The 21,627-nt window shown below is 38.8% G+C and overlaps 3 protein-coding genes across 3 annotated transcripts in view; 1 reads left to right on the plus strand and 2 right to left on the minus strand.

Moving 5' to 3' along the window:
* Positions 1 to 5,097, minus strand: part of LOC102800051 (complement C3-like) — a 34,279-nt gene extending 29,182 nt beyond the window's left edge. Inside the window, exons 1-10 of the mRNA XM_087841506.1 lie at positions 4,921 to 5,097; positions 4,814 to 4,831; positions 4,660 to 4,695; positions 3,437 to 3,475; positions 2,951 to 3,140; positions 2,071 to 2,236; positions 1,518 to 1,588; positions 1,186 to 1,277; positions 737 to 819; positions 561 to 648 (exon numbers count right to left, since the gene is read on the minus strand). Of these exons, the coding sequence (XP_087697632.1) occupies positions 561 to 648; positions 737 to 819; positions 1,186 to 1,277; positions 1,518 to 1,588; positions 2,071 to 2,236; positions 2,951 to 3,140; positions 3,437 to 3,475; positions 4,660 to 4,695; positions 4,814 to 4,831; positions 4,921 to 5,000 (863 nt within the window). The 5' untranslated portion in view covers positions 5,001 to 5,097. The remainder of the gene's footprint in view (positions 1 to 560; positions 649 to 736; positions 820 to 1,185; positions 1,278 to 1,517; positions 1,589 to 2,070; positions 2,237 to 2,950; positions 3,141 to 3,436; positions 3,476 to 4,659; positions 4,696 to 4,813; positions 4,832 to 4,920) is intronic.
* A 1,776-nt stretch (positions 5,098 to 6,873) lies between these two features.
* Positions 6,874 to 11,986, minus strand: yju2b (YJU2 splicing factor homolog B). The gene is made up of 10 exons (XM_006808936.3): positions 11,799 to 11,986; positions 11,035 to 11,084; positions 10,868 to 10,921; positions 10,696 to 10,778; positions 10,125 to 10,180; positions 9,964 to 10,024; positions 9,654 to 9,796; positions 9,201 to 9,373; positions 7,829 to 7,967; positions 6,874 to 7,698 (listed from the first exon to the last, which is right to left on the minus strand). The coding sequence occupies exons 2-10, from the start codon at positions 11,035 to 11,037 to the stop codon at positions 7,205 to 7,207; spliced, it is 1,206 nt and encodes a 401-aa protein (XP_006808999.1). The 5' UTR covers positions 11,038 to 11,084; positions 11,799 to 11,986; the 3' UTR covers positions 6,874 to 7,204.
* On the plus strand, positions 11,858 to 20,855 carry LOC102797428 (transcription factor IIIA-like). The gene is made up of 3 exons (XM_006808935.3): positions 11,858 to 13,982; positions 17,418 to 17,529; positions 20,616 to 20,855. The coding sequence occupies exon 1, from the start codon at positions 11,858 to 11,860 to the stop codon at positions 13,073 to 13,075; it is 1,218 nt and encodes a 405-aa protein (XP_006808998.3). The 3' UTR covers positions 13,076 to 13,982; positions 17,418 to 17,529; positions 20,616 to 20,855.
* Positions 20,856 to 21,627: the final 772 nt, after the last annotated feature.

Genomic DNA, 21,627 nt, shown 5'->3' on the forward strand with positions numbered 1-21,627 from the left:
AGAAGAGTTTATACTAAACTCAGCCCAAGATTAAATAAAATAACCTAAAATTCATTGTGATGGAAGTAACATCTCATCATCATCATCATCATTTATTTATATAGCACTTTAAAAACACACCTGGTAGACCAAAGTGCTGTACAATACAAATATAAATATAATAATAGAAAGCAGAAACCAGACATAGCAATAAAATTAATAAAAATGTCAGTTACACACAGAGTTAAAAGCCAGGGAATAAAAATAGGTTTTTAATAAGGACTTAAAAACTGGCACTGATGAAGCCTGTCTAATATGGAGAGGAAGGTTATTCCAAAGCATCGGCGCTGCGACAGACAACACTTGGTGTCCTCTAAGTTTCAGCCGTGACGTTGGGACCGAAAGCAACAACCGCTCAGCTGACCGAAGGGAACGAATGGGGACATGGGGCTTCAACAAGTCAGACAAATAAACAGGTTTCAATAGCATTGAAAGGCTAGGATTTAGCTAGAGACTAAATATGGCCAAAGGATGTCACAAGTAAGAGAGTTTGTTGGTGTGTTTAAGTGTAATAAACAAACCTGGCTGAGACTTTTACTACCAGTTCACTGTCATCCAAGCTAAGGAAGGATTTCTTGGGTGTTAAGGTAACATTGAAGGCAGGGAGCACTAAAAAAGAAACATTACAATGAATGTGACATTCAGAAAACACAGGGAAAGATATTGTTAATTTGATTAGCATAATAATCCCACCTACCATATTTCTTCACCTGAAACTGAGAGGTGAAAGTGTTCTCCTCCCAGTGGTCAAACCTTGCTGTAACAATCCATGTTCCTTCACTATAAGACATAAATGTCGCTCAACACCCAGCGCACTGTTCATCCCAACAATGTAAAGGTCAAATAAAATGTCTTTGTTTTTGTTCTTCTCTTTCCTAACTGAGATTCTAACATTCTGCCATGTTGTTTGTCTCGCTGACTCACTGCACATATTAAGCAACATACCCAGTCAGCATTTGTAAGATACTCTGGTGCAGGTGGTGGCCTAAAGTAAACATGTGCATGAGATAAAAATCATACTGGAATGATGACTTCCTAAAAATTTGATAAGACGACTTAGAAGCCAAGAATCTATCAAATATCTGTGTTAAACTTTCACACAGCTTGTAATATAACGAAATAGTTACCAAATGAGTCGATACTTACTTGACGTATTCAGAGAGTGGAAATGTTTCCGAAAAGATCCCATCAACAGCCCTGGTCCTGGAGACCTGTTTAACCACCACACCATCTGGATTCTATAACACAGAAACTACGTCAGCATTTGAGCTGATACATTCAGTACATGAAAGGGTTATCACCAAAATACTGCCAGAATCCAGTTTCTACAAAAGCTACCAAGCTATGTAGCTACAGGACAGTCCCTCTTGTACTGTCACATGGATGGTTTTAGGTCTTAATAACATTGTTTGGCACAACCATTTTACATTTCAGCATTCACAAAAAGATTTTATATTTGCAATCAATGGTTTGTTCACCTCAATATCTATTGCGATGGAGTTGTTAATGGCCCTAAAGGTTGGAGAAGACACAAAGGCTCGAAGTCGAACTGGAGACGAGAGGAAAAGAAAGTGGACATTTCTTTTAAATCAGTCAAACAAAATTATTATTTATGATCTTTGCTACTGGAAACGCTTTAGCAACCACTATCACTATCATCTCAAAATGTACACTTATGTACAAAACATACACTTATTCTGCTTTTTTATACTAAGTTAATATACTGTGTTGTGTTGTTTGTGTTGCGTTGTGATGGGTCATATCGTGTCGTGTTGTGTTATATGTAGTGCCGACGTAGGACAGTTTTCCAATTTCATTGTACTACTGTACTATGCATGACTGTGCAATGACAATAAAGAGTTATCTTTTCTTATCTTATCTTATCTTATCTTAAAATAGTCCTTAACAAATATGCTTTTTGAGATACAACCTGAAAACTATCTCGTCTAGTCATGTTATAGTTGTTTTAAGTGTTCGCATCTTTATTTTGAAGTTTTCTTTGAAGTTTTAATGAATATCCTCTGTTCTCACCGGTATCTCCTGGGTTGTAGATGGGTTTGTCTGTCTGGATAAAGATGTACCCAGAGTGAAAGGTTACCATTATTATCCTCTTCTCAACGTGGAAACCTCCAAAGGTCACTTTCAAAGTCACATATTTCTTCTTCTTTTCTTCGCGATTCAGTAAATCAGAGGAAAGCTGTGATGAGATGTGATTGTGATATAGAAGACAGTTACTCTCAAAAGCTGCTCTCAGTCAGTGAATTTTATCAGTTTTTTATCTCTAATTTCTTTCATTCACTTTGACTTTAGCATTTATTTCCGTTTGAAACAGTTTGGATTACATTCTGTCAACCAGAATGTCAAAGATGATTTTGCTCAGGATCCATCACAGTTGACAGGTTATTACAATGTGTGAAGTACAGAAAGACAGTTATGTTGGCACTGGTTGCCTGTACGGCACAAGGTAGTGAGAACCTAAATTAACTGAGAAGTCAAGGAAGTTCACAAACATTCATATCCAAGGCAAGCTGTACAAATTAATCTCGTTCCACAAAAATCCGACTCTCGGGACAAATTCTTGGGAATTTTAGGAGGGGCGACGTCTTACCATCGCATTAGCTCACTGGTGCTTTGACTGGATGAGCTAACAATAAATAAATATGAGCGAAGGAGCATGCAAACAATGAGAATGACTTCTTTTTATTTTAAGAAGTCATGTTACAAACATTCAACATCTAAGACTTTGCACTGCTCCTTTTGTAACTGTTTGAGGCTATTTAGTGAACATCATATCACAAATAGTTCACACATTTTTCAGATGTAGGTTAGTAGCTTCCGATAAATGGCACTTGTGCACGTATCCTCTGTTTGAGTTGAATGGGTAACCTTAAATATGAGCTTGCTGAGTCACCTGTATAGGTTTGAGGGTGCTGAATCCATTTGCCTGATTTAGTGTGACCGAGTCCTGTAAAAGCGTGACAGCCTCCCTGACGTCCTGGATCAGGATGGAGACAGCCATGGGGTCAGACACACTATCAGCCTGTAAGTAGATGTTCTCATCGCTGTCTGTCCTCAGCACATCTGGAGCCAGCAGAACGAACCTGGAGGAGAGCAACAAAACATGGATTTCAGTAATACTGCTGTCACCAGTGGTTCAGTCTTTATTGTGCAGCACCACTGTTATACAATTTCAGCACTCCTATGTTACTCTGGTGAATAATTCTAGCAAAAACAATTTCATTTTGAACCGACAAGCCAAAGCATGAAATATGAATATCTAACAGAGTAATAAAATTTAAAAAATAAATAAATAAAGATAGAACACACTTTAGTAAACATAATATACAATTTGGTTTGACTGGTGTATTAAGAGAAGGCATTTGGTGAACATCTGTACCTTGGTGAAGGATTAATTGTTTTCTGTGGTTTATCTCTCCTACAAATGAAGAGGAAACGTATTAATTTCAGTCATCACATAGTGCTGCTAACTGAGACTGGGATAAAACATATTTTGCACATATAACAATGTACGGCTCATGACGCTGCATTTTTCTATTCATCTTCAGTGTGGGAACATTTACTTATGTAATACCAAGTACCATATTTGTTGCATGAGATTTTGTGAGATTTTGAGACGTCTGCATCAGCAGCGGGATTTTTTTCTTAAATAAAAAACCTAATTAAAAAGGAATTGTACAAAATTCATTTTAAGAAATAAGATAAGATAAGATAAGATAAGGTAAGATAAGATAAGATAAGATAAACCTTTATTTTGGTCACGGCAGAAAGTACAAGTTTAAGATCAGTAAAAGTTAAGAAAAGCACAATAGAATAGGATAAGAAAAAATAAAATAACACACTATACAACAAGAATAAAATACTTTATACAATAGAATAAAGTGCTGTACAAAATAGAATAAAATTCTTTGTTATAGTAGGAAAAATTGTACTTGGTAATATTGCATATCAGTTACAATTGTGTATGGGATGTGTGTGTGTGTGTGTGTGGGGGGGGGGGGCAAGGTGTTTCTGCGCAGTGTACCAGGGGCACGGAGAAAAGTTGTGTGTGTGTGTGTCAGCACATGTGGTCATCTGCAGAAACCATGTTATAAATAAACTGCACAAAACATATGCCACATGCAGCAAATATGATACAAATTTAAACTGATATACGGTATTTCATTTCTTCTTCTTTTTTAAATGTCACCAGGTTCAATAAACTCTTCTCAAACAATGCAAATTTTTGTCAATTATTTCAGACTGGCTTAACAGGGTTACAATTAAAACGGAGAGGGGATAATGACATGCAAGTTGCAATAACAAATGTAAAAAAAAATTAATAAGAAACAGCATGCCTTAATGATATTTTTAAAAGGGACATAAGAAATTCTTAATCATTATAGCAGAAAAGGCCACACAAAACCACGATGAGAATACGTTTGATAAGGAAATAAGAGCACATATCCAAAGATTGAGGGTAACAAATACGAATTTGATATTTTAAAATACATGTTAAAGAAAAACAGTGAATCAACACATCTTAATTTCTTAACTTATTCCTTTTTTTAGTTTATGCATATTTTGCTTTCTGTTAGGCCGAATCCATCAAAGGTTACTTACTCATGAAGATGCCAGTATCGGTCAATTGGTACAAATCTGGGGATGAGATTCAAAAACAATAACTGAAGCTACCAGAGGCTTAACCTTGTCTGTACTGTATGATTCTTGCCCACAGACCTCCTGTGTAAACATGTTTGTGCACACACATACATACCTGTCCCTCCATGGATGCCTGTAAAGATCACAGCACGATTATTATACAAAACCTCAAAGATGTAATGTCCAACACACAGCAGGTCCTGAGTAAGTAAAGCCTCTTACCTCCTAGAATGGTCAAATTGTCCATTTGAGTTGCAGAAAAGTACAAGGAATAAAATGTTGTGTAGCTTCAGTCGAACCATGACGATTGTCTTGGAGTTTCTGTGGACTATGGCTACCAGTCAGTCACCTAATTTGAGAGACCCAAAAACTTTGTCATACTTCCTCATCAGATACTGTAGAGTCAATAGAAAGGGGAGGGATGTAGCTGCTGATCAATAAAACAAACTATAGACTTGTTTGGCAAAGAATGATGGGGAGGTCTTAACCAGGGCAAAGGGTCATTTTGTTTTTAGTTCACTTATTTTACTTACTAACATGACGAATGAAGCTCAGCTGGAAGTTACAGTAGCACAAACCATGCATTTCATTGTCAATTGAATGTGCACGCAGCAGGCATGTGGTAATGAAGAAAATGTGTAAAGTTGTTGTATTATATGTGACTGACACAGCACTGGCTTGGCTTTCTTGTTATCTGTGTCTGTTTTTTTCAAGCGACTGGTGGGTGGACCTGACCCAGTTTCAGATGTTGGCCCCATTCGGAGCACCCATTTAAGCTGCATGCAGATGTCACATATCAACTCCTATCAGGTTTAAACTGAATGAAGAACCCAAATCACAGGCTCATCTGGTGGGTTTTCTTTCAGCCTGACAATTTGGGCATTCAGCATATCAAAGATAATGTCATGGCAGATGCTTTGTCCTGTGTCCCTCAGTCATTTGTCACAGCTGTATCATTAATATGCTTTGTACTAGCTCCTCTTCAGTATTCCTTCCTCCGCTAGGATCCAACACAGCTGAGTCTGGAGATGGAAGCGGTTTGAGTATATATCAATGTGCTTGGCAGTGAGGTTAGTTATGAATAAAAAATCTGTAAAATGCATATGTTACATGTGTTAGGTTTATTTATAATGTCAATAGATGTCCAAGTTGGTAGGAACTCTGTTTTATGGAAATGCAAACCTGAGCAGGTCAGGCTAAGACACCCTATAAAGAAGCCCTGCCAGGGCCTCCTTTCTTTTCTTAATGGGTGCTGCTTGGCTGACAAAGCATTTTGGTTTTTGGTGTTGGCACATGCTCACTCATACACCAACGCTTTCAGACATGGCATGCATATGCTGACAATTACTCAAACTTTTTTTAGTTTCTTTATTTCATGAAAGTATTTAACAACCTCCTAAGTCTACGTATGGTCTCACACCTCATTGACATACTTTGAGCCAGGCTGTGACACCTTAGTGTTAATCTGCTGCTAAGGGTTTTTTTTTTTTACACTGCTTGAATTGCAGCTACTAGAGCAGCAAACTGATCTGGGTGTTTATCACCAAAGATAAATCAATAAAATTAATTGCTTTTCAATCTGGCAATAAACTACAGGGATTTCACCACAGCGCCTACATTAACCTTTAATGTTGAAATGTATCCACTTTAAAGCTTCAGAGCGCCAATGTGCAGCTGTCACTTTAAAAATAAACTCCAATACTGAGAATTAGCGATAAAATAATGATCTAAAAATAATTACTTTCCACTTTGCAGTTTAAATCCTAAGAGCAATTATTTTCTGAAGTATTCAGATAGGAAATGAAGTATTCATTTCCTATGTTATTGCAACAGTGTTCTGTTTGTAATCCCTGTTTCATCACCATCTGATAACATCAACAAGTCGAGTAGGCAGCGCTCATAGAGATCATTTTGTGCCCCTTTTTGTGTCAGTGCACACAAAGCCTGAATCAGAAAACCTGGCTGGTAACCACACTTGTGACTGTGATTATCTTCAGCTGGGATTTGTAAAGCCAGCCAAAGTCAAAGAAGGACCGTCTGTGTTGAAGCTCCTTTGCAGTAAACCCCTCAGGCCTGTGACTTTGCATCTGGTACAAGTTATTCTACTGTGGATGGATAGTTTCAACACTTTGAGCCAACATACTGAACTAAAATTAAAAAAAAATACAGCAATACTAGATCAAGCAGTTTACATTTAATTTTACAAGCTTCTTGGCTGTTTTATTACTGGGACACATGTTTGGGCATCTGAGGCATGTACGTTAGATAACCAAATACCATACGCTGGGTCAAGTTCTAAACATTTTTTCCAACACATTCACACATGACACTGTAATCTGCAGGCCACACAGATCTTAAAAAAGAATGCAGCACTATTACTTCAGCAGATAAAAGAAGCATATGTTAGACGTCTGCAGCTGTGACAAATATCTACAGTTTGTTTTTATCTCCATTTTTCTTGTGACTCTTCACTGAAAACACAAAGTGTCCCATTTATCATTCAGTCTCACTGTCCAGACTCTGAATCCGAGTCACTGTAGTCTGCCACCAGAGATGTGACTCCTCCTGAGCATTTACTCCGCTCCTCCACCTTTCCATTTGTCAGCTTTTTGTCTGCTTCCTCTGTAGGTCTGATATGTACTTCCTTGAAACCATCACCATTTGTCTCATTCTGAACCATTTGTTCTGATACTACACATGGGGTTTCCACTGTGGGTGTGGCCAATGAAATGTCCCCATCGCTTGTGCTGACATCATGGTGTGACTTTCTGCGGGTGATGGTGGCACACTGTTCAGTCTTGTTTCCAGATTGTGATGTCCGTTTGCGGATGAAAGGACTGTGTGAGGAACCCAGGGCTTTGGCCACAGCTATTTCTTTCCCCTGGAGTCCAAGCTTATGGAGCAGGCTGCCTGCAGCACCACCTGGTGGTGTTGACGCAGAGTTAAACCATGAACGAGAGGCGATCTCCTTCCTTTTGCTCTGCTGTTTGTCCTCATATGCTAATCGGAAATGAGAGGAGAAAATGATGCAGAAATTTTAAAGGATTTCAGAGATTTTCAAAGTGAGACAATAAATAATTCACTATACGCTTTTTAAATTTATATACTTGTGACAAAATATGTTGCTTACAGTCAGGTGTCTGGTAGGTAAGTAGTGCTGCCAGTTTCTTATCCTCCTCCTTCTCTGGTAACAGTGGGATGGATAAGTTGGTTCTCATCCTCACCGCATTGTCCTTCTCCTCCTGATCAGCCAGAACTTTCTTCTCTTCCTATACAGCCAAGCAACACGACAAAGGAAGACATTGTATGAAACTTTTAATTTTGTCATTAAAATCCAGAGCTTGAAGGAAAATTTTAAAACAAAATCCAGTCACACAGGCCTAGAGACTAGGTAGTAGCTGCCTGGCAACCACCAAATACAGGAATGGGTATTCCCTGACCAGCTGAGAGTACTGTAGGTTGACTCCTGTTGGTCTGTGCAACACTGTACACTTCAAACAAGTGTAAGCTGTTGCACTGAAAACCTGTCTGTGATTACTTCAGTCACTAGCAGATTGCCACAGTCAGCCGTGGTTTGTAGGAAAGGCGAAGACTTATGTATAAGCATTCGCCAACTAGCAGTAGTAAAACACCCCAAAGTGTCATGCAAACTGGAAATGAAGCTTGTTTACCTTTACAGTAAAAGTTGTGTCCTTTGAAACATGCTGGCTTCAGCAGTGGGCCACAAATTTTGTTTTAACAATGAAAACTGTCAATTTCCAATTTGTCTCGTACTTCCAAGTTCTGTGGGGCAGTGGGCAAGGGTTTGTAGACAATCCTGCAAACTATGAGCACTAAATTTTGTACAGCACCCGCTCTCTGGACAACTTTACAGTGACAGCCAGAAACCCGCAGCAACTACTCAACAACCAGCCAGAGAACGAACATTTTGGTCCTGATGTTCAGAGGCTGCCTGGTGGGGTCGCTGACAGACGTCTAGGCCCGTGATAACACAAAGGTATGTAAAAGGATGAGTAAAAGACTATTACAGAGAGTGTTGAAGAAAATGCAGTTACATGCATATTTTATTTTCACTAGCAGTAGTTTAGGTCTTTAATGTGAATATCAGTTCACAGACACGTCACTAAAATTAATGAAGAACACAAAAAAGAAAATATGAAAAGTGCAGCTGTAGAGGGCAACAAGATTTAGCTTTTCATTTGAAACATGTTATATTCTATGCATTATAAATTAACACTAGCAGACATTAAACTTTTACTGGCATGTGTTGTATTTTTCTTTTGAAATGTGTAATGACTGAGTGAAAATATAATAATAATTTACAATGGTATACTATATTTTATAATGTCTAAATGTTTTCTGCAGGCAAAGGGTGTTATTCCAGCCACCGACCTTAATTTTAGGCCTGTGAGTGAACCATTTAGAAAATGTTACGTCTGAATGTCTAAGCAAATGAGAAAAGTAGTATTACTGCAATGGCCAAAAGGATGTCAATATCTTACTCTGAATTTCCTACGGAGGGTGCTGTTGAGCTGGAAGTCATCCTTCTTCCCGGCCTGATAGTCCTGGATCTCTGACAGAGACGGCAGAGCCTTTTTTAGCTTCTCCTTGTCTTTCCCACCGTGGTCCAGTTTGTACATGGCATCCGTCTCCAGCTTCTCCTTCTCTGCCCGCTCTGTCCAAAGAGGAACAAGGAAAGTTACATTGTATCGAGTAGCAACAAACAAGCCCTTTTTGTGTAAAAAATGACATCAGATTACATCAAATATTCAAACAACCATTTGTGGAGATGTCTTTTGATGTGATATGTGCTGTCTATATGATTCTGTCCAACACAGAAAAATGATTATATCATGGTGCCCATTTTGTGCATAATATTTACACACAGTGCAGGTGAGAGCACTGACCAAACCATTTGTTTGTTTGTTTGTTTGTAAAAGCCACAACTGTGTTACCTGTAGTGAGAATCTGTTCATTCTCAGCCATGTCCCAGCGCTCCTCCTTCCTGCAAGCCCCGCTTACTATGACATAGTCACAAGTGGCTGGGTCTGTCTGCATCTCAATGTAGTTCACACAGAGATGGCACTTCATCCGAAATCTGGTTAAGGAAACAAGATTTTAATTCGAGGACAGCTTCAAAATGAATTTTACTGTGATACTGTAAAGTGCAGCATACAAACGCACACATGTTTATAGTTCTGATTTAAAGTTTGCACAACAGCAAAAGCTTTTTCTTTTAACAGCTGACCTGATCCTCCCGTTTACCTGTAAATTGGCGTGGTGTAATAATTCCCCACTTTCTTCTTCTCCGCATTGTACCGAACCCCTGTGCAAACAACACATCAGTGTTGTGGAAATGAAAAGAAGGACTGATTGTACCTCAAAGAAAATGATACAATGTTATCATTCATTCATTCCAAACTTACCCATGCCAATGTGATTTTTGCAGCCATCACACCAGATGTTGTAAGGCATCTCAAACCTTGATGGAACCAAAATAGATCATTAAAACATGTAATTTGGGTGAGTTTTAAAGAAAAACCCTTATGTACAAAAGCTCCAGGTTCTGTTCAATGTTTCTGCCATTAAAAGAAAATGCTTTATTTTAATAGATTCACCATCTGCCTATTTTCTGTAATTTAACACAAAAATAATAATAAGTTATTATAAAACAATAAAACTAAATCCATACAATTCTAGACAGAAAAAAGCTAAAGCTGGAGAAAAAGCCAAACAAAAATAAATGCTAATCAAAAACACACAAAACTCTAATAACTATATAATACACGTATACACGTACATGTATCATTTTTCTTATTTTTAATCACATGGTGATGGTGGTGGTAGAATATCATTCATGAAGCCACAGCTATACTGTGGCGTCTGTCATTTGAATGCACAAATATTTTTGAGGACGGTAACTCATACAAGACTGAAAATGTAATAATTTCCCATCTCCAGCCTCAGTTCATTACTACTCTACAAGTGTGCACTAACCTGATAATGAGGATGCCCTGGGACAGTTTCCGGGCTCTCTCACGCAGGGCGTGCGTCTTATGGTAGCCATTGAGGGATCCATGCTAAAGATAACGAATGATAAAATGTAAGCCATGCAAAAAAGTAAAATTAAAACAACTTACACCCAAAAAGTTTGTGTGATCTAACATACCTTGGCCGGATCAAAATCTGGAGGATAATACTTGTTTGTTCCCTTTCTTTCACCCTGTCAAGAAAACAATGCAAAAGACTTTAATAATAAAGAATACAAACTATTATTCTTTAGCTAGTATTTCCAATTGTGTGCATCCCTGGAAACATCGCTGAATTAAAGCTTACCATTGTGACAACTGGAACGCTGCCCCAGGAGTGAACTCACTTCTTTTCACCTGGCAAAAAAAGAAGGTCAGTCATTGACACCACACTGTAACAGTAAGGTTAATGTACCTTTCATTGTAGCAATTTAAGCGCCCTCCTTAATTATTTTTAAGAATATTTGAAAAAGTATGCTGTAAGTTAGGAAATGAATCACACACAAACATACTGATTTCGCAAGAAACACATAGCTTTGCATATGTTATCATAGTTTCACTCCCCGAGTATCTTCTAAACCACAGACAGCATAAAACACCCCACCTCGCCACCTAATATTTCAAAAGCTGGCGAAACTAATTTCATCCGAAAGCACGTTGAAATAAATAGCCCAGCAATCTTTTAACAAACAGTTCAAGTCTAAATTAAGCTCTGATTCGGACGTATAACAAAACAAACCAACTGTCTTTGAAGCGCAAAACGTCGAAATTAGTTTGTTAAAGAGCACGTGAACACTGAAAGCATTTCTGTTACACTAGTGTCGTGTACATTAAACGCTATATAAAAAGATATTTTGACAAATTTCTGGAAAGGATGAGCTATCGCAAGCTGGCCGAAGGCTACGTAGCCTTAGCAAAAGCTAGCTTGCTACTTAATGTTAGCGCCTGCTACTAGCCAGAATGAGAAGAACGTGAACACAAAAATATCCATAAATAAAAAATCACTGCAGTGACATTTGAAAGATCCAACAGCTGTGATTACTCGTGGACGAAAATCTAAGGTATACTCACAAACAACCTTGGAACTGCCGTTTGTACTGCTGCTGCACAACAACAACATCAGAGGGTTGATGGGTAATGAAGACGTAATTTCCTGGCATCGGAAGTGGCGTCACGTCGAAAAGCCCTCTGGGAAGCGCCGGTATCGGGAGAAAAAACGTGTTTTTGAGCGAGCTAAAAACAATTCGCCTGTCAATGCCGCAGAAATGGAAACTAAAGTGGAGTCATACAAACGTTATATCTGTTCGTTTAGCGGCTGCTCGGCTGCCTACAACAAACAGTGGAAACTGGACGCTCACTTGTGTAAGCACACGGGGGTGAAGCCGTACTCGTGCGAGCGCGACGGCTGCGGTAAGGCGTTCTGTAGTAAGTACCACCTAGCGAGGCACGAGCTCAGTCACAGCGGAGAGAAGCCTTTCCGGTGCACCGTGGACGGCTGCGCGGAGGCCTTCACCACCAACGCAAACCGGGCCCGACACATCGGCCGCATCCACTGCCTGGAGCCGAGGAAATACGTCTGCAAGTTTGAGGGCTGCGGCCTCGAGTTCAAGAAGAACAAACAGCTCAAATCTCACATGTGTGAGCAGCACACTCAGCTGCCCCCTTATCAGTGCACTTACGAAGGCTGCCAGATGCGATTCAGCTTCCCCAGCAAACTGAAGCGTCACGAGAAGGTGCACAGAGGGTACCCCTGCAAAGAGGAGAGCTGTGATTTCACAGGGAAGACCTGGACTGAGTACGTGAAGCACAGGAAGGAGCAGCATAGAGTCACCCTGAAGTGTGAGCAGTGTAGCCGAGTGTTCAGGGACACCTGGTTTCTGCAGCAGCATCAGCACATCCACTCTGAAATGAGAGTGGTCCTCAAATGTCCCAGGGATTCCTGTGACAGGTCGTTCACCACTGCCTTCAACCTGCAGAGCCACATCTGCTCCTTCCACGAGGAGCACCGACCCTTTGTCTGCACCCATGCCGGCTGTGGGAAGACGTTCGCCATGAACCAGAGCCTCCAGCGTCACAGCGTCGTCCACGACCCACAGAGGAAGAAGCTGAAGAAGCCAAGAGCCAAAAGATCTCTTGCTTCGAGGTTAAGCGGTTACTGTGAAACAAAGAGAGTGGTCTACAAAATGCAACCCGAACATGCAGCGCATAGACAGTCTTCACAAGAGAAAGCTGACCAGCCTGGCCCCTTTGAGCTGGTGTCTCTCCTACAGGACGCATCCTTGCTGTGCAGCCCTGCTGTGGACAGGCAGGGACTTACAAACACCCTGGCTACACCATTATCAGTGTAGAGTCAAATGAAGAGGAGCACCTCGGTTTTGTGTGGACAGCAGGCACTTTTAACAGAGCATTTATAATATATATTATTTGTGACATGGTTGTTGGGAGTTGGTTGGTTCATTATAATCTACAGTCTTTCTGAAACGGAATTCAGAATGAAGAAGTGGAACCTGATCCTGGTTTTCTGTCCTCTGGGTTATGTCCGCTGCAGTGTTTCATTGTAGAAAAACATTACAATGTTTTTTTTTCCCCAGAGCCATTCAGTTAATTATGTTTGGTGTTTGTATCTAAGAAAATATATTTTGTTTACTGTATAAAACTTGAAAAAATGTGATGGGTGTTTTGTTACTACATAATGACAGTATTTCAATACAACCTGTGGAATGTATTTCTTTTTTTTCTTGAGTGCTCTTATATGTTCATTTAAATAAGTGGGTCATAATATAACTTGTCCAGGAGTTTAGTACAACTAAAATGCAGAGCTTGGTGTTGACATTTATCTGTTGGTAATTCAAGTCTTAAGACTAATAATAAAACAATCTTCAAATGCTTTGAACTCAGGGTTTGGACGGGTGCTTGAAATCCTTGAAAATGCTTGATTTTTAATGTTGTATTTTCAAGGTTTGAAAAGTGCTTAAATTTAAGATGTGGTGCTTAAAAGTGCTTGAAAGTGTAACTGTATTTCATTCACCACAAATAACTATCTTGTTGAATAGATTTCTTATCAGATAGAGAAATAAAATGAGTCGCAAAATTTCGCTGTCTGGGCTGCCTTGCGCCTCCGTCTGTTTCAATTTGTGACCCCGCCCCTCCGTCGGACAGTCGGGGAGGAGTGCGCTAACATACCTGTAGGTTACTGTTTTAATCAGTGTTTGATGGAACAAATGGCGGAGTTTGCGCTCTCCAGTCGCATGATAGGTGAGTTCTAGTAAATAATTTTCCAGTAGGTGTACGTTACACATGCTAATTTTTAAAATTATGATAATTTTTTGCTATCAAACTCGCTGGAGAAATGATTGAAATGCACTGAGTGTGATGCAGTATGGCAGCGCTATTATGGAATATGCTGTGAACTTAGCTAACATTACTTAGCAGTAATATGAGTTAATTTACTCAAGTGAAAGCTTTAAACATTAGCCCAATACATAAACTAGCCAACTTAGGCTATCTGATTAACCCTCTGGGGTCGACGGACCCAAAGTCTCCATTTCAACTTGGGTTGAACATGCGGATTTCAAACTATGTATCAGGTTTTAAATTGTGTTGATAGGTCACGTAAAACCGATGTTTTTGGGGGGTTTTCTGAATAAAACTGGCGTTTACTCCGGGAAGAAACGGTAAAAACAGCCTTTTCTAAGGAGAGCGCTAGCAAACATGCTTTGATTGTGAGTGAAAAAAGAAAAAGAAAAACACTCCTTCCCTATTGGTGGAAAAATGTGCCGTGTGGACCAATCATAAAATGATATGGCAACATGTGGCATCTGGTTGTTTGGGAAGAGGGGGAAGTTTTAGGAGTGACCGGTGAGAGAGCGAGAGTTTTGATACGTGAGAGATTTGTGACGTTTACCATGTTTGGAGTCTCAAGTTAGTGTGTTCTCTAGTGTAGTTAGTGTGTGGTGTACTCGTTGTTTTGTTTTGTGTGTCAGTTCTACTGGTGAACGTCACAGTTGCTGCCTTAAAGCCACCAAAGGCAGATTGCAGTGTAAACGCTGAGTGACACACCTGCTGTCAGACCTGCAGGTTTATCCCTGTGCTGTTCTCATCTGTGTTATAATGGACACAAACTATTTTTTGGAGTTGCATAAATAATTTAAGTGCCTTCTTCTTTGATGCAGAACATCTGATTGTTCTGTAAGTAGTTTTAAATGGTTATATAAAAAAACGTCTGAGCTGCATTTTTAGGTAAATAGTACCATATAACTTTGTTGTTTGCAAAACTTGTGCATATTTTTTAAAAATGTACAATTTCTATTTGCATTTCAAGTTATGAAAATGATTCATTAAACATGCTTGTGGTTTTTACAGTCAAAAATATCACTTTCTACTCATGTTTTAAGCACAATATTTACACATTTACAGTATGTCAAAATGAGTAAATAACAGATTGGCAAGATAAACAGTTTTTAAAGGTGAAATATAGAGGCCAAATCAAAAGTAGTCAGAAACGGCCAATTATCCCCTGGACCCCAGAGGGTTAGAGGCTAAAAGCAAAGTTGTCACCAAGTACTGTTTATATTTGTGTGTATTGCTGCAGCTTTTTTGAGTATTAACTTGGTGCCTTTGGGTGATATAATGGTAATATGAGTGATCCATATGGTCACAAAGAATAGCCACTTGTTTCTGTGCTACCAAAGTTTCATTCAAACTGTGTTTGTCGTCAGCACCGACACATTAAACTACTTAAACATTATAAATGTCTTCAAGCTCACACTGAGGCCTGTGGGGCACAATCAGCCACAGAGACAGTACACACATTTATGTGTGTTTGTATATGAATATTTCATACTTTAAGGCTACCTGTTTATTTAAGGGAGATGAACAAAATACATTAGAATTGTACATAATAATATGACAGATGATAAAGTCAATAGATTTTAAGTAGATGCTTGTGCATTCTTAAAGTCTTATATGTTGAATTGAACTATGTGATCTATTCAAAGCCTCCCAGTCAGTGCTGTTGTCCATGCCTGTCTGACTGTACATGGTGTTATTAGCACAAACACTTTAAAGGTGATCATTTAGGACTTCAGCAATAATACAGACAGCAATGTAGTTAGCAATAGAACAGTTTTATTGGGAATTAACTTAAAAAACAAACAAACATCTGTCTCCTATTTTCTGTCACACAGGAAAGAAGCATCAATATCTGATGAGAAGACTTATTTATTTCTTTTTGGGATTTTTTTTCAACAGGAGAAGAATATCTAACAAGTTGATTTGTTCACATCTTAATTTTTAAGTGAAATGTGCATTTTGAGTTTATACACTATGTATATAAGGCGACCGTCCTTTTGCAGTATTTTTGTGTTGTGTGTTTTTCTGTCTTAACAAAAGGGGATCAAAGGTGTTTAAGTTCACCTGGGATGATTTGTTTTAAATTTCACATGGTCTTACAGAGGTGATGCGAATTGAAACATGCACTTTTTTGGGGGGAAAGGGGGGTGTGCTGGAAAAAAGCTTGAAAAGGGACCTTGAAAGTGCTTAAAAAGTACTTGAATTTTACCCTGTGAACTGCAGCATAATCTAAAACACTAAATTTTTCGCAGTGATGATAACAGTGGTATTTATTTGGAAATAATGTCTTGATGTTTAGCATTTTTGTTCTTTAAAGAGTTTAGGAATGAAAACTAAACTTTCACCCTAACACTACATGGCTAAACATAACAATAAAAACATCTGGACACGCCTGTCTATACAATACAATAAATGAATTATATTCCGTTTTGCTTTAGAAGTTTCAGGTGTGTGCAGGAATCCCAGAAGTCTTAAAAATATATTAAATACATCTAATAATAAAAAGCCTTGAGTACTAATTTGTTTAAAAGGCTTTGCATCGTGATGCAACTTTGGCGCTCTACAGTTCCAGCTTTTTTTTATATGTGAAAACCGATTACATTCTCTAACTTCAAAGTCTTAAAACCCTCTTAAAAATAGCAAAGATGGTAAAGTGCCACAGAAAAAGCCTTGTGGATCATGAAGATCTTGCTCACCGACCTGAATGTCAGTCTGCAGAAACAGAAGAAGCGAGATTAACAATAAATTGAGAAAATCTCTGAAGTCGATCTCTGTATTTTTAAGGTGTTTTAGAGTCAGACTCAGACAACAGCATAATAATATGGACAACTTTGGTATGTTGGTATTCAAAGGGGTCTTCAGTTGAACTTTTGGCTACTGATAGACACCCTGAAAATGTTGAAAAACAGCAGTATCCTACACCCTGTGTTCAGTATGAACTTTATCTCACCCCATTCATCACGTTTGGGAAAACTGGATGAGTGTTTGGACAGGAGCAGATATCTGCAGCCAGGTTCCAAAATCTAAGAGCAGATTAATGCCAGTGATAATGGAACTGCCTGCCTGTCTTATCACGTACAGGTGAAATGTCACTGTGTCATCATGGTCTAGGAGTTTTCAGCTGATGCCAACAACCTTGCACATCCTCAATCACAGGAGAGGTGTGCGTGTGTGTGTGAAATCACCTGCTGCTCAGATTAGCTGGAATGAAGCCCTGTGCATTCTTGTGCCTTGATGACAAACGATAGAGCGCTTGGACCAACAGATTTACGGCATGAATAGGAGAAGCTCCGTGCAAGTTTGACATTCCAAGGCTAAATCCTCTCTGAATATTTCCAGTTACAGGAAGGCTGCTCCCTTCATTCCTGACCTGCTCAGCTCAGACGAGCCCTATATGGACTGACTGTCTGACCAGCTCCTCCAGGAATGCACCAGAGACTGCAGCTAATTGGTATTCATAGAATATGAATGTTATCAGTCCTGTTATCAGTTCCTATTTTAAGAGCTTCCTACATGACTATTAGAGTGATAAAAGCCAAATTCATCATGTAGAACTAATTCTTCTTGGATGACACAACTGCAAAACCCTGTGATAGCTCTGCAGTCATCAACACACAGATACAATATAATACAGACGCTCTTACTTTGAAATGGAATCACACTCTTTTTCTTTGATGAGCATTAGTTTCTCTGTTTTGGGGGGGCGGGGGGGTTGTTGTGTTTGTAGGTTTTGAAACCTACACTGCACACTAAGTGTATTAAAAAACTTTCCCCATTACATGTATGATGGTGAACTTTTTACTTCATCAAATCAGTTTTTGCAAGGCCACAGTTTTCCCAGTGTCTGTCTGAACATGATCATAGGCTGATGGCACTGGTTTAAAGGTAACTGCGATACAAACTTGTATTTGTATCTCAAACACTTCAACTTATACTTGAAAATGTAGTTAGATGGTGGATAATTATATATTAGAAGCACAATATGTGAGTATATTCAGTCAGTTGATACAAAAAGCACAAAAAAGTATAATTTGTATAATTTAAGAAGTGTTACAATTTTAAAAAAAAAACCCTTGGTGACTAAACTCACTTTGGTACTAACAATTGGTTTAGGCTAAAAAACTAATAAGGAACCATAAAAGCATCTCTGAGTCCATCCTTTAACTTGCTACAGCATGGAGTGTATCGTAGGGCAATGAGGTGTCTTTCTTCGTGTTGGACTGTGCAACATTTTCCCACATACTGAGACAATTTCTCACAATTTGACTGGTTCTAGTTTTTCTAAAAGCAGACTTGCATATAAAATTAACAGGTAACAGCAATTTCAAGTGTCATTAGGAGAAAATGTAGAATACATGACAGGAAGAAGACTTTAGGTCCACTGCACTTGCTCAGTGAAGGAGGTAGGAGTATCACAATCAAATGGTTAATGCCTCTCATTACCCAGGTAGGATAATTTTCCTCATTGTTGAATGGACAGACACTGAGGAAGCAGTACACTCTAAAGGAAATATATTTTTGATTGTATGCATGTGCTTCACAAGAGACACAAAACAAGGTGCTGAGCATGTAGGAATGCAGAGGCAAAGTGTTATGGAGGGCAGTGATTTTCACTTTAGGGATTTACAATGCTTTGCAAATGTAAAAGTAGGCCAGGAACCAGACAGTTTATTAAAAACCTAGAAGTTAAAGAAGCTGTAACGTGGCCCCTGCAAAATCAGGCCAGTCTAAAGAAAATGGAAAAATACAGGCAAGCATTGTTTTTGGATTTGAAGAGGCCACCAGTACATGACCAGTGGCCATGGCTTATTGGAAAGATTTCATGCACTCAGGTGAAAAAGAACGTTTTCCCAGGACTCTGTGCAGTCGTCAGAAACACAGCCTTTAGTAGCTTGCAGGGCCACCTTTAGCACAAATAACTGTTTTCTGTAACCAGTCTCTCGCGTCATTGTGAAGGAATTTCTTTTTTACAATGTTGCTTCAGTTCATTGAGATTTACAGGCATTAATTTGTAATACTCTCTTAGGGTCCTACCACAGGATTTCAGTCAGGGTGAGGTCTGGACTTTGACTGGCCCATTTTGACAGCGTTTTCAGCCATTCTGTTGTAGATTTCCTGTGTTTAGCATTGTTGTCATGCTGCATGCAGGACAATGACAACTTGACCAAGTTTTACCTGTCATACAGATGACCTTACATTTGATTCTACAATACTCTGGCATACAGAGGAGTTCATGGTTGACTCGATGAGTGCAAGGTTCCCAGGTCCTGTGTCTGCAAAATAAACCCAACTGACCATGCCACTGTGCTGACAGTTTGTATGAGGTGTTTGTGCTGATCTGTTGTGTTTGGTTTTCACCAAACGTGGGAACGTGCATTATCTCCAGACATCTCCATTTTGGCCTCGTCTGTCCAAAGGACATTGTTCAAGAAGTCTTTCAGTTAGTTCAGATGAAACTCTCCAAAACAAAGCTATGCTGACATATTCATTTTAAAAAGAAGGTTTTGTCTGAATAAGGCATACTTGTTCAGTCTTGTTCTAATTGTTCTGTCATGAACCTTCATGAACTGAGATGAAGCTCTTGGGGTTTATTTTGCAGTTTCTTCGGATATTGCACATCTTGGGGTGACTTTGCTGGGGCGTCCACTCCTGAGAATATTGTGGCATTGTGTTAGAACGCACCTGAATGCTCCAGGACAGCAAACGGACAAAAACTGCTGACACTGCTGGAGATCATTTAATCGAGTAAATGTGATTATCAGCACATTACTTACCATCTTATTTCCTATGTAAGCAGTAAGTGTACTCAGTTTTCCAGGACAGCATAGAGCCCGCCTACAAAGTAGAAAAAGACCTTAATGGCAAGAGGTGTTTGCAGTGGGATGAAAACAAGCAAACAAAAAAGAAAAAACTATTCAAGGTTTGCCTTCGTTTTTAAGTGGGGCGTAACAGTTTGCAGGGCTCAGTTTTATTCAACCAAATAAGAAAGAGATGTTTCAAGCACCTCTGCTCTACATCGGGTCATTGGTTCTCTGTGGTGCATTAAAAACAGCTAGAGATGAAGACTCATTTCTTTTGCAATTTTTCTAAATTAGAAACTATGTGTAAACATCAGCAATTGGATCCACAAAATTATATATATATGTAAAAAAAAGCACAGTACTTACAGTGATATCAACCTAACAACAACAAACAATCTTTATTTATAGAGCACATTTAAAAACCAGCAGTATACCAAAGTGCTTAACATAAGAGACAGAGAAGTAACACGAGTATTATAAGTCCTTAGCAAAGTATCAAATATACTCACAGGTCAGTGCCACTAATACACAGGGGTAATATAAAATGCATATCAAAATAAAAACATAATAAAAGCACAAGCCATAAAAAACCTACTTTGTTTAATTTTGACATACAGGTTTTGATACTGCTTTAAATGCTGGGTTTCTAACTTTAGAACAATATCAGTCAGTGTGCTTGATGATGTCTGATAAATAGCATCAGATTTCTATCTTTTCTGTTTTTGTTCATTTACAGAAACTGATGCCACGTTCTTTCCATTCCTGTCTTTTGACAACAGCGGAATTCCAGACGGGCTCTTCACCCTGTAATCCAAAAGGATTGCTCTTGCTCCATTGTATTTCTCCCACCACCTCCTCCCCTTTCCCCTGTCTCTTCCTGTCTCTTTAAGAAGTGGAAGGAATGTGTTGGGTCATTTGCCCTTTCGTTTTCTGGTTTTCTATGCAAATAGCTGGGAAATGGAAGCTTTCTGTAATAAAGGTCTTAATATTCTGTCCAGGCTGTCAATAAACTTACATATACATTTACAATAAGACCAAAAAAGATAAGCAAGAATGGCTGGACACATTTAAGTGGTGTCTAGCTGTGGTATTGTGGTGTTTTTCTCTACTTGACCGGTCCTGTTCCAAGTCCTGAATCCATATGGCAATTTAGTCATATGAGAAAGATTTAACCTTTCACCTTTGGTTTTAAAAGAAATTGTTTGTTTTTCAATCGTATTCAATGGTTTTCATCAGAAGATGGAAGCAGCAAGTGTTATTATGTAACTAAAAAGTGGAACATCACTTACCACGTGTGACAAATATGGTCATAATGAGGGGGAGAGGGTCCTCCAGACTCCTGGTGTCAGATGTGAGCGAGCCTGTTGATTTATCTACATCAATTCAGTGATTGTTGGTCATACACACTCTTCTCCAGATCAGGAATTCATTTTAATGCCCAAATCCAGTTTCTGAACTTTGCAGACATTTACCAAAATATATATACCAAAATACATAAATATATAAAAGAATAAGAGCTAAAGAATTACAAAAGATAAGACGTGCAAATCGTGCTGTGCTGATAGCAAGAATTACAACACAGCAATCACCAGAAAGAACATTAGTTTTACTGAGTCTTCTTAATATTAGAGGTCTGGCTTCAATCCTTTGGACAAAATGAGTGTGTCCAAAGAGATTTTAAGTGTATTTATTACTGCATTAAACAGCACCAGATCTCATCTATTATACTACTGTTGATATGAATTACT

This window comes from Neolamprologus brichardi, chromosome 6 (genome assembly GCF_056152115.1).
Source record: "Neolamprologus brichardi isolate AB-2024 chromosome 6, ASM5615211v1, whole genome shotgun sequence".
In the NCBI taxonomy this organism is placed as follows: Eukaryota; Metazoa; Chordata; class Actinopteri; order Cichliformes; family Cichlidae; genus Neolamprologus; species Neolamprologus brichardi.

Bases quoted from the DNA above. Each gene is read 5' to 3' on its own strand.
- yju2b (XM_006808936.3), bottom strand. The intron at 10,181-10,695 runs GTTAGTGCACAC...GGTTCCATCAAG, and splicing joins CAGGGCATCCTCATTATCAG to GTTTGAGATGCCTTACAACA. The intron at 10,025-10,124 runs GTAAGTTTGGAA...TTGTTTGCACAG, and splicing joins CAAAAATCACATTGGCATGG to GGGTTCGGTACAATGCGGAG.
- LOC102797428 (XM_006808935.3), top strand. From the start codon at position 11,858: ATGGGTAATGAAGACGTAATTTCCTGGCATCGGAAGTGGCGTCACGTC.